Raw genomic sequence first — 13,075 nt, 5'->3', positions numbered from 1 at the left:
CTCCACAAGACTCCTCTTTTCTCTCCGCAACAACTCGGACTAGGAGATGCAGTTTCGCAGCAAGGTTTTGCAGTTCCCCTTTTGGCTATAAGTAGGCCTTTTCTACAATGCTCAAATACACACTTTTCACATCTTATCTTTTTTACTTCTCTTATCTTGAGATTTTTGGGGAACTTGTACTAAACACAGCGGTTAAGTCCTCACCATGATTGAAATTAACTTTGTTAGTGTTCTAAGCCTTATTTTGCTACACAAACCTATTATTTTAATGGGAATAATGAACAAAAAATATAACAAATTACAATGACAATGGGTACTTACAGTCAAAATAAAATAAAATAAAATCAATCTGTCCTGCACATACAATCTTTACACCTAGGATACCTGTAAACACTTCTTGCCTTTGGCCTTGTCTGTACATGTTTAGTTTGCCTAACTGCTTTCCTCACTCTCTGTTCAAAAACACGCCACTCTATAGTGGAGTTCTTCATAAATATACTCGCTAGCCTTCGTTTATTTGGACGTATTGTTGGCATTCTTCCACCACCATAATATATTCGAAACCCAGAGACCAAAGATGATAGCTGACTTCCAGAATCAGTCATGGCAAATGCATCCGAAGCACTGCAGCCTATGAAGTCTAGTGCTGCTAACTACAACAGAGACAGCTTATTGTCAATCATCAAGAGAATAACCAGTAGAACCAAAACAAACTCTCTTCTTTTCAGTAATTATGTTCTCAAAATGAGAGATGAAGCAGGTTTCAACGCTCAAATGATGTTAAAATATGAATCATACGTATTGAGAGAGATATAGCAAGTATCCACGCTCAGACAATGCCAAAATTTGAATAAAAAGTACGAGGTGCGATGTACAGAACATAGAGAGATCGGGACTTGGGAGAGAGACAGTTCAGGTTTCCACGCTTAAATAATGCCCAAAATTGAAAAATAAATATGAAGAGCAATGTAACGCAAAGAGAAAAACAAAATACATTGCAAGGAACTTAATTATATTTGTGACATCATTGATGTAAATGAAACAAGAATGATAATAGCATGTTGGTAACAAACCTGAGAGGAATAATTAGCAAATGGTTCAAGCTCAGTTGAAGAAAGCAAGTTCTCTTTGGTGACTAATTTAGGGTACAAGCTGGTCAAAGCAACCAATCGTGAGCGACCTCCATACAAATTAGAACCAGCTATAAATATGTGTGTTTTGCGATTGAAACCAAGAGCACCTAGCATAAGGATGGATTCTTCAGGTGTCAAAGGACATAGGCCTTCTGACCTGAGCTCAGAAGGAGAAGGTAATCTGCATAGAAGATTTCAATTGTTTTTAATGAGTAAGGCTCTTTTCTTCATAAATTAAAATTGATATGTCTAAGAGATAAATATATAGACCAAGTTTTTCCAACAGTAGCATAAGGAGGGAAAAGTTTCACATGGAAAGAGGTTATGATGCATACTTTGTAGTTCTCTTCAGCAGTGACAAAGCAGGAAAATGGATTTCACGATATGCTTCCAATTCTTTCCTCTCTTCTTCACCTCCCCCAAATTCACATAAAGAATGAGCTACCATGTCAATTTCAAATCTGAGGTGCAAAGCTAGGTATTTGGATGCTTTCTTGTCATTATTTTCACCTTTCTCCTTAATTGATTCTGCAAATGGACCAACAAGATAATGGTCCAACGGTCCAACGAGACCTGAATGTTCACGCAATCTTTTAAGAAGCAAAGCACCAGTTTCTTGTATTATGGGAACAAATTGCAGGGCATGAAAGTTACATCTGCAACGAAGTCTCTATATGAAGTTCCCCAATTAGGAAGAGAGCTTCAGATAAAAAAGGAGAGAAAAACAGAGCATTGAAGGACTTGAGTTCATGAATATTATATTGTATATTTTATGCTTCAAAGATCATTCACCTGCAGCTCAAATGCGATTGGATCAAATGCCAAGCGATTCCCAAATCCCACAAAGTGAACAACTTGATTTTTAAGTATAATTGGTAAGATGCGTTTCAGGTAAAAACTTGGCTTAGCCTCCTTCTCCATGTCAACATCTGTCACCTGGAAGAGCATTCCAACAATTAAAATGAAAGACAGCGAAAATACTCAGTTTAATAAGTTTACTTGAGGGGCTATGAGGGGCCTAGGGTGTAACTCACAACACTACCGATTGCCTCCAAGTCCAAAGATTGTAGCTCCTTAGGAAGTTCCCTCACTATCCGAATATCAGGAGTCAAGTAGTTAATAAAATGCTCCTCCTGATAGATATCGCTGAATTGACTATGAAATTATACAATAAGCAATTATAAGTTATGTTGACAGATTCTCAACATCAAGAAAGAAGGCCCATGGACGGCAAAAGTGGCATTCAAATGATCCAAGACAAAAGCTAAACCTATAAATCGTAATAATTTATGCTATTTTGGCCCCACAAATACATGAGAAGTAAAATAACAATCAAGACAGCAAACTATCAAATTACGTATTCAACCTGTTGCTCAAAATTACTCATAATATCAAATAGATGGGACATTAGCAAAATGACTGAGAAAGATTATGTGGGTAGGAGGAGGTGGAAGGAGAAGAATGAGAGATAAGACATCATTACCTCACATCTCTCCATACACTACTGTACATAAATTTGGGAATAACCAAAGTTGAATTGAGTAACCGTGCCACAACAACGGCATTACAAACCTGTTGCAAATCAAAACCAACATAAATGACATGCAAAGCACTTAAAATAAAACTAAAGCTTTCCTACATTAAAATCAATGAAATTGAAAACCCAATCAATTGAGAAGCAGCAACATGAAAACATGACAGTCTAACAAAGAATACTTACAGCTACTCGTTGTTGATTGATCCCACCATTTGCAGTAACCAAAATGTATCCATTTTTTCCCTCTATTGGAGTACAAAATAAGAGAGCCGTGAGTAACACCTTGAACATTTTTTTTCCTTTTGTAGTTACACTAACACTTACATAGTATAAAACAGTGGATTCAATATTCATGTGTCAACAGATTAGAAATCATACCAAATATGACTATTATAGTAATATTGTGAAAGTCAACAAACTTACTGTGCTAGTATACATTGTTAGTGCATTCTAATAAAATTCTATAAAACAATTGCTAAATTTCAACCACACATACCATTAGGTTCCCAATTCCGCTGATCAGCACAAGGTCTCCAAGCAGAAGCAGGAACGAAGGGTTCCTGCCACAAATCTTTTGGTTCGCGTTTATTCTGTCACATTGGGCACAATAAGTCAGAGTTAAGGAAAACTTGCTCAGCTATATAATAATTTGAAATCACTCTATAACCTTATGGCATATAACCAGAAGAATTATAATAGTCCAGAACTTACACCCAGTGTCCATCCAGAAAGTTAGCCACATTTAAGACACAAATAACCATAACTACCATTAGATATTTCAAGAACCTCAAAAACTATTAATCACCTGTGAGGCATATTTAACCATTAGTTTTCAAATACAAAGTGATTATTGTATATACACATTGGTAAAATAACCACCATTAGACATTTTAATGATCTTGTGGCATTATTAACCATTATTGAGACATATTTACCACAAGTAGAGATTGATAATTGTATACACATTCACTAACTCTTGGTTACGAGTAAAGCAAATGTAACCACTATTAGACATTGCAAAAGCCTCATAACATCATTAAGCACTTGCAGTGGTCACAATATTGGACAACAGAAAATAACGGCAACACAAAAGTCCTTTACAAAAGTATATTCAAAATCATAAGAGATTATGGTGGAAGCATTGTGGGCGAAAAATACACAATATATAAATAAAAATAAATAAATAAATGCAGACATACAACTGTAATGCTAAAAAATTAAAAACGACCATATAATTAATAACAATAGCAAATCTCGAAATTCAAATAACAATAAAATCAAAGCAAAACACTACCAAGTTCAAGACTTAAAATAATGACAAAATACAAACAAATGTCCTAAATTTCTAATCATTGGGCTCTTCCTCAATCCCAGCATAACTATCTTGAATGTTATCCAATGGGGCTAGTGTTATCAAATATTAAAGATGATGACACGCATCTTCTTTCTTAATGAGGAAGAAGCCTCCTCAGTTTAGTACGCCCTGACTTGACACATAATGTTTTCTTTTCTGGGTTTTACTCAACCTAAGCCCAATTGGATTCTTATCTTTAAAAAATGGGTTTGGCCATACAACCCACAACCTGACCCAAACCCAAACCCAAACAAAAAATGAAAAACCCTACATACTACATGCTCCTCACTTCATCACAGTGCAGCCTCCTTTGGTTCAACTACCACCATTGTCAACTGCGCCTTGATGCCACCACCTGCGAGTTGTGTAGCCACCGCCTGGTTCGTCCCACCACAGTTCCTGGTTCCTTTTGTAGTGGCACTACCCACCGTGGCTTGTCCAGTCGTTGTGCCCACCGCCATGGTTTTTCTGATTCCTCTTTGTTTCAGCAACAACAGCGCCACCCACCCTCCCCTATGTTTTTTCTTCTTTTCTACTCAATATCTATTCTCTAATGTATAAATATGAAACACGGGCTATATCTATTTTCCAGAATGTCATTTGAACATCCAACAGGAATGACCATGTTGGCAGTATTGTCTACCGTTGAATGAATCAAACTTGGATACTGTCTATAATTATTGTGGGAAAATTATGTAAGGGGGAATTACTAGAGCCAAAGAACATCTAAAGGCAAAGAAGGACAATGTTGTATCTTGCCCCCAAGAATCCCAAAAATGTCAAAGAAGAGCTCTGGAAACTATTTAAAGAGAAGGAAGCCCACCTCTGTAAATCCTATAGATAATGCGGCTGGTGATTCTAATGAGTGAAGATGACGTTGAAAATTCAACAGCTAGTAATGTTAAAGGGAGAAAGAATGGTGGCAAAAAAGAGCTGATGGATACATTTTGTTGAAATTCAGTAGTTGCAGTAGAGTAGAGAAGAGAAAAAAGGAGAAACTAAGACAACCTAATATCAAAGAGGCATGTGACAAAGATTTGAAAGCAGTGGTGCATCGATTACCAAAAAGAGGCATGTGACAAATATTGCTTGTTTTCATACCAAGTACCAAAAATAGCGGCCAAAAAATATCAATACCTTACCTAGATAAACAATTCAATCTTAGTAAAATTGGAGAATTATGAATAAGATTGATTACCAATACTCTGCACTAGATTTCAACATGTGGAGCAAAAAAATTGGAGAACAAAGACAGAGAAGTTCGTTATGAATATGACTGATTACCAAGTGATTTATAGCATGACACAAGGAAAGTTTTAAAACTATTTTGGAGAGAGAAAATCTCTGCACCCAGCAGAGATATGCTCGCATTTTCATCTTTTCTCCCCTTCATACCTGTGAAGAATTATGTCCAAAACCTAAAGGTCATACCCAAAACAGAAAATTTCACTTCAACAGATTATGTTTGTTACCATGCTCAGCATATAACAAGTCAAAAAGACAAAATATCTAAGCTAGCAGCCGCTGCCAAGTGCATGTAACCTTTTTCAAAACACGAAGAATAACTAACAGTAGTTCTCGTTTGAAGCTTGAAACCTTAAAAAAACTGATATTCCAGTAGGAAGAAGAATTATGCTTCATGCTCCCAAAATCCATTTGCTGGCCGAGTTCATAATTATCCATTAGTGCCACGAATACAACTTAATAATTATACACAACCAAATTCATCTATCCAAAATTAACCATATTTACACACATTAACGCGCATGTTTATGGGTTTTACGTTAAACATCACTCATATATCATCCACCACGACTTCTATAATTAGCCATATATAGATATCTATTTGCATACCTCAGCCAAAGCATGTGCAGCCAATGCCAACATCCTTACATAATTCCCCTTTTGTGTTTTTTTCTTATTTCCAGTCTTGTTGTTCACTTTCCCCTGAAAATATCGAAACAAACTCGTACAGAGGAAGAGAAATAAAAGCGTTTCAATTAGTGTATATAGTAATAAAGCAGGGCACATACCTGAAGGGAAAGTGCAGGCGAGGATGAACGGAGTTTAGGCTTGGGAATAAGATCGGGTGCATCGTGTTGATATTGTAAGCGGAAAAGCATGAACCAATTAACGAAGAAAAAGGAAGCGAGCAACGCAATAAGCGCCAGAAGCATTTTGGCTCGTTTCCTTCGAAACCACGAAGAAGAGCGGGATTGGGATCTGCGGGAGCTGGAGAGGCGGCTGGGACCGAGCCTCGGAGTCCGCGAAGTCGGCGAGCACCGATCTGGCGGTTGGAGCGCGTCGAAATCGGAAGCGGATACCATTATCGGGTTCGGGTCAGATCCGGTAGAAGAGGGGTTGAAATCTGAAAGAATGTGATTGAAAGAAAAAAGTGGACGTGTTTGTTAGGTTAGCACTTAGCAAGAGCTACGGTGGCGCCAAGTGGGTGAAGTCAAGTAACAGAAAAAAAATAAAAATTAAATGAATCTTGTCTTTGTTTATAGGAATTCAATATGACTTGTGACTAACCAAGACAAATCTTAACCTATTGCTGTTTTATCTCTATTGTTTATATAATCTTTTGCTCCTTCTCTATTTCATTCAAACTAACAAAATATTTAATTTTCAATTTAATTTTATTACCCTTCAATATTTTCTCCATATTTATTATTTCTCTTCCAATCTCTCTCCATGTTAATTAAATTAAATTGTTGCATGTTTATAATCTATATTAATTCACAACCAACAAATTTATTTGTTTTATATTTTATATCATTTATAACTCACTATTTTGTTTCTCTCAATGTCATAACAATGATGATGAGAAATGATAAGCAACATTGTAATAACATTACTATATTTGTATTTATCTTTTTTCTTTTATCTTTCAAAGAGTTATTGTTGACCTTGAAATATTTCTTTTTAATACATCATATTAAAAGGTGTGAAAAAAGACAAATTATTAAGAGTTAGGAGGAAATATAATATGTCTCGTTGATTGAAATTTGTCATATAAACTTAGTTCTTCCTCTGGAAAATTATTTAAATCAAATTCATATTCTGCATATACATTTATATTTTGTTTGATTGGGATGTGTAAGAGATTGAGTTGGAGTGATTTTGAAAATAAATAAATGAAAAGGGAAGTGATTTAGTCTAATGGAATGATAACATATTTGAATAGAAAATTTATTGGTATATACAATTGACTTATTGAATTAACCAAGGTTGATATGTTTTTATGTAGTGTAAAGTTCAAATTAAGTGTATTTTTAAAAAAACTATTTCAGAAAATAAATAAATAAAAATATTAAAATATATTAACGATTTAAAAATATTATTTTTAATTTGAAAACAATAATTATAAAAAAAATCAAAGGAAAACTCAATATCAAAATTAATTAAAAAACCAAAGTTTAGACATAGAAAAAAATATGCTAAAATGGCAATTACAAAACAATCTTTATAAATATCCTACTTTCTTCTCATTTACACACAATTCTCTTACTCAAAAAATTTCTTATAAATCATCTCAAATCACTTATTAAAAAATATACATAATCCTCACATAAAGGCTCCTAAATAATAAGTCAAACAAAGTATTAGCCAGTTTTAAACGAATGATAAATTGACGACACTAAAATCTAATCATGATCTAGTAATGATTTTTTATGAGATTTTTTATTTTAAAATAAAAACATGAATTCTCGAAAAAGTTAAAATTTGTATAAGTAATATCTATTTAAAATGTAATTAAGTAAAATTAAAAAAATATAAAAGTACGATTATTTTTTCATCTGTTTAAATTCTTTACTATTGGAATAGAATTGGGTATGTTTCCTAAGTAACAAGGTGATACTATAAGGATAAAAAAAATTGTGTAGAAATCAGAAACAATGATTTAAGAAAATTTTGTAAAAATTCTTATTATTAAAGATGTTATAATAATCATTATAAAGGATTTTTATAGTCACTCGTAATAAAAAATAATAGTAAAAGAATAAAAAAAATAAACAGATTCTTTATTTTCAAAGTTTGATTTTTTTTTAAGTTAAACAGATGTTTTTTAATCTTCAACTAAACATGTTTTTCAACTTCATTTATTTGTTTTTTCAATAAGCTATAAAAATTCTCAAAAGGAAATATCTATTAAACACTGCTTACAAATAGTTCTTGTTTTACACTTAGTGGTGAAGATGATGCTTCATTTTTTTTTATGTGGATTCACCCTGAAATTGCAATGAAACGGAAGGGAATGGAAACAGATGAATCCTAATCAAGCACAAGCTAATAGTGATGAAGCGTGAGAAGAAAGTAATATTGAGGTAAAGAAAAAGTCAAAATAATATTATTTCACACGTGTCTTTAGTAATTACAGAAGGTGTATATATAAGAAAATGTTGCCTAAACAAGTGGCAAAAAAAAAAAAACAGAAAAGGAAAACCTAATGGGCTTATGCAATAAGGCAGGGCCAATCTACTTAAAACAAAAAAAGGCATTAATAAAATATTTTAACACCCCCCTCAAGCTGGGAAGCAGATATTTTTCATTCCCAACTTGGACTTCAAAATGCAAAACTGTGAAGAAATGAGTGGCTTGGTAAAAATGTCAGCAACTTGCATGGCAGAAGTGATAGGTAGAAGTTTCAGAAAACCTGTACTGAGCTTTTCACGAACCAAGTGACAGTCAATTTCAATATGCTTCGTACGTTCATGAAAAAATTGGTTTGAGGCAATCTGAATAGCAGATTGGTTGTCATAGTATAAATTTACAGGTTGGGTGGCTGGGATGTGAAGATCGTGGAAAAGATAAGAAATTAATTGCAACTCACATGTAGTAGTAGCCATTGCTTGATACTCTGCTTCAGAGGAACTGCGGGATATGGTTTGTTGCTTCTTCGATTTCCATGAAATAAGGGAGTTGCCTATGAAAATGGAATAACCAGTGACCGATTTTCTGGTGGTAGGGCAGGTGGCCTAGTCAGAGTCGTTAAATCCACAAAGTGTAAGAGTGTTTTGGTGTGGAAAGAAGAGACCATCACCAAGAGTACCTTTGAGGTAATGAAGGATACGAGAGGCTGCTTGTTGATGAGAGGTGGTGGGGGGTAGAGATGAACTGACTGAGATTGTGAACCGCAAAAGTAATGTCGGGACGACTGTTAGTGAGATAAATGAGGCGGCCTAGGAGACGTTGGTATTTGGAGGTAGCGACAATATCTAGGGGAGTTCCTTGGTCTGGAGAGAGGCGGAAAGTGTGGGTAATTGGACTAGCCATGGGTGCACAGTCCAACATACCAATTTCTTGAAGAAGATCAGGGGTGTATTTGCGTTGACTGAGGTGTAGGTTAGTGTTGTTACGTGCAACTTCAAGTCCCTTAAAATAGGTAAGATTACCTAAGTTTTTGATTTTGAAGTTTTGGTGAAGGGCAGCAGTGATGGCGTCAATTTCCTTCGTGTCATCGCTAGTTAAGACAAGGTCATCAACATAAACAAGGATTGCAGTAATTTTTTTGTTAGCGTATTTAAGAAAAAGAGAATGGTCAGCAGCAGAAAAGGAATATTTGTGAGATACAAGAAAGGAGGAAAGTTTGGTATACCATTGGTGACCAGCTTGCTTAAGACCATATAAAGAGCCTTAAAGTTTGCAGACGTGTCAGGGAGAAGGAAGAGAAAGGCCGGGAGGAGGAGCCATGTAAACTTCTTCATGAAGGTCTCCATGAAGGAAGGTGTTATTAACATCAAGTTGTTTCAAAGGCCAATTTTTTGTGTTGGCAATAGCAAGAAGTAAACAAAGGCTGGTTAGTTTTGCAACAGGAACAAAAGTATCTAAATAATCGAGACCTTCTAATTGGGTAAACCCCTTTGCAACAAGACGAGCTTTATGGCGATCAATGGTGCCATCAGAATTGTGTTTAATTTTGTATACCCACTTACAACCAATGGTTTTCTTTCCCGGGGGAAGAGGAGTAAGAATCCATGTGTTGTTAGTGGTAAGAGCTTGAAGTTAAGCTTGCATGGCAGATTTCTAACAAGCACTTTTGGAAGCCTCATTGTAAGAGCGAGATTCATGATTAGAATTAATAGAAGAAATAATGGTGTGAAAAGAAGAAGAAAGTGAATGATATAACAAGTAATTATTTATTGGATAACATGTACTTACAATAGTGTGGGCAGTATGAAAGTCTTCAAGATATGTAGGTGGGTGACATGGAAGGGTGGAATGGTGGGTGATTTAGCAACATCCGGTGTCAGTGTCGCAATATGTGGTGCCTCTGTTGCAGCTTCCGATGGCTCTGTTCCAGCTTCAGGTGGCTCTATTGGGGTTGTAGTGCTGGATTCAGGATGATGAAGAGGGTCCCCGGTTGATAATGTATCAGAACAAAAATTAGAAAGCAGGGTTATAGGCATTTGGAATAGGTAGAGATAAAGTGTGGTGACCCCTAGTTAAACCGCAATCCAATTTATATGGAAAATAGTTTTCATGAAAGATTACATTCCTGGATATGTTAATGCTATGATACTTTAAATTCAAGTAGATATAACCTTTTGTGTTATGCGAGAAACCAAGAAAAATACCCTTAACAGATCTATCATCCAGTTTTTTTCGATGTGCAGTGATTGTGCTTGCATAACAAAGACAACCAAATTTTTTTTAAAAGAGATATATCATAAGATTTGCCAAAAAGCTTTTCATAAGGAGTAGAATTTTTTAGTAAAGGAGTTAGAATAGAATTTATTAAAAAAACAGCGTGGTTAACAGCATATTCCCAAAATATAGGGGAAGGTTTGCTTGAAAAAGTAAAGCGCGAGTAACATTTAAAATATGCTGATGTTTTCTTTCAACTATGCTATTTTGTTGAGGTGTTTCAATACAAGTAGTTTGATGTATAATTCCCTTTGAAGCAAAAAATTGAGACATAGCAAATTATGCACCATTATCAGTTTGAATGGTTTTCACGGTAGTTTTAAAATGATTTTTAACAAAAACCAAGAAATTGATTATGTGGTTATGAACTTTAGATTTATTGTGCAACATGATAATCCAAGTATAACGAGAGGAGTCATCAACAAATAGTTAGATAATAGCGAAAACCTTGCATAGAAGTAATGGAACATGGTCCCCAAATATCCATATGTAAAAGATCAAAAACAGCAGATGTAGCAGAAGTACTAAGAGGGAAAGGTAATTTCCTCTGTTTTGCACGATTACATGTATCACATATATCAGTTCATCAACAGTAAGAAAAGGAAAATTTTTTCGTAGGATATGTAATCTTTCATGGAAGGATGCCCTAATCTATAGTGCCACATAGTTTTATCCTTGATATTACAAAGAATAGAAGGAATAAAGGTGTATGGTGTAATATTTGAAAAAACAGGTAAAGGTTTAAGTAGATATAGGCCACCAGTGACACTAACTGTACCAATCCTCTTGCGAGATAGATTTTCCTGTATAACACATTGAGTAGGGGTGAAAGTTATGGTGCATCTGAGATGAAGAGAAAGTTTAGAAACAAAGATCAAGTTCATTTGAAACTAAGGTACATACAATACATTAGTAAGGTAGAGTTTGGCAAAAAAATTTACAAGACCAGAATAGGTGGCATAAATAGTTTGACCATTAGGCAGACTTATTAAAACAGGTTTAATTTTGGTGCAAGTAGTAAAAACATCTAAGTTATGGCAGACATGATCAATTGCACCCGAATCAATAATCCAAAAATCTTTAATGGCAGATAAAAGAGGAAGAGACTTACCCGTTGAAGATTGTTCAATGTTGATGATCACATATGCAGAAAAAGTCCCAATCTGATTGATATGTGCTTGAGGAGTGTGATCCCCAGTGTTTTGTTGGCGCAAGATGTCAGTCAAGAACTGACACTGTTCGGTGGTGGGTATCTTTTATATCCTGTTCTTTAGGCAAAGACTCAAAACAAACAAAATTAGTAGCAACAAGATTGTGTGCCAGTGGTGTTCTATTATTAAACTTGTAACCAGGAGTAAAACCATGCTTTTTATAGCAGGTATCCACAGTATGGCCAGTGCGATTGCAAAAGGTACAAAGCTTTCTAGAAGACATTTTTGTGATCTTAATATCAGCAACAGGAAAACCATGTTTACGAAAACATAATACGACTACTGTTCAAGCTATGTAAATTGGAAGTAGGCACAACAATACATAATTGACGTTCTTGTTGTACAACTAAATAAATTTTTTTGGATATAGGTGGGATGAGATCCATGAGCAAAACATGTGAACAAATTTTGTTATACTGATCATTAAGCCCTCTTAAAAATTGTATGGCATGATCCTCACTTTTTCGTTGATTTATAACCAGATTAACAGAACAAGAACACTTTGCAGGACAAGTACAAACAGGATTAGGTCTGAAATTTTCCAACTCATCCCAAATAACACGCAATTTTGTGAAATATTCAGTGTCAGACATGTCACCCTAGCTTAGAGAAGAACCCTCAAGTTGTAAATAAGATATACGGGAAAAATCACCTTGAGAATATCTAACTTTTAAGTCATTCCATATATCGAAAGTCACATCCATCCAAATAATACTTTGCCTAATAGGAACAGAAACCGAATGTACTAACCAGGAGACGACTATGTTGTTACATTGTGACCAAGCCGCGAACGTTGGATCATCCTTTGGCCCACATGGATAAAAACCGAGGATAAATTCCAGTTTATTCTTGGCACTGAGTGCTTTAACAAAAGATCGGTTCCACAAGTGATAATTGTTGGAATCAAGAACAGGCGAAACCAGCGAGGCCGTCGGATTCTCGCTAGGATGTAGATAGAGGGAATTGTGCATTGATTGTTCTGACGAAGATATCGTTGATTGATCTAACGAAGATAGCGGGTAGGGTTTTCATCAACCATGACCTGAAAATGAAGAAACAATTATAAGACGTTCAAGAAAGAAAAAAAAAATAAACAGAAAGAGAAGAAAAAGAAAATAAAAATAGAGCAAGAATATCGAAAGAACGAGAAAGAAATGGAGAGGCGCAGCAGAGCTCTTCATACGAAGAGCTC

At 35.1% G+C, this 13,075-nt stretch overlaps 1 protein-coding gene across 6 annotated transcripts; it reads right to left on the bottom strand.

The window, feature by feature from the left end:
* Positions 1–278: 278 nt before the first annotated feature.
* On the bottom strand, positions 279–6,573 carry LOC137806734 (O-fucosyltransferase family protein). 6 transcript variants are annotated; one of them, XR_016519448.1, is made up of 10 exons: positions 6,058–6,573; positions 5,879–5,971; positions 3,167–3,260; positions 2,854–2,915; positions 2,617–2,705; positions 2,168–2,288; positions 1,926–2,069; positions 1,469–1,833; positions 1,074–1,314; positions 279–653 (listed from the first exon to the last, which is right to left on the bottom strand). XR_016519448.1 is itself a non-coding variant. In XM_068606991.2 (10 exons), the coding sequence occupies exons 1-10, from the start codon at positions 6,349–6,351 to the stop codon at positions 345–347; spliced, it is 1,782 nt and encodes a 593-aa protein (XP_068463092.1). In that variant the 5' UTR covers positions 6,352–6,573; the 3' UTR covers positions 279–344. The 6 variants fall into 6 exon arrangements, 3 of the variants coding, with proteins under 3 accessions (XP_068463092.1, XP_090156337.1, XP_090156338.1); XR_016519449.1 differs by having other exon boundaries at positions 1,469–1,789; XR_016519447.1 differs by having other exon boundaries at positions 1,469–1,706.
* Between the last annotated feature and the right edge of the window lie 6,502 nt (positions 6,574–13,075).

The sequence above is a fragment of the Phaseolus vulgaris genome, chromosome 3 (assembly GCF_051622355.1).
Source record: "Phaseolus vulgaris cultivar YP4 chromosome 3, ASM5162235v1, whole genome shotgun sequence".
Taxonomy (NCBI): Eukaryota; Viridiplantae; Streptophyta; class Magnoliopsida; order Fabales; family Fabaceae; genus Phaseolus; species Phaseolus vulgaris.
The sequence above is the reverse complement of the archived record's forward strand: the minus strand, read 5'-3'. Positions and strand labels throughout refer to the sequence as shown.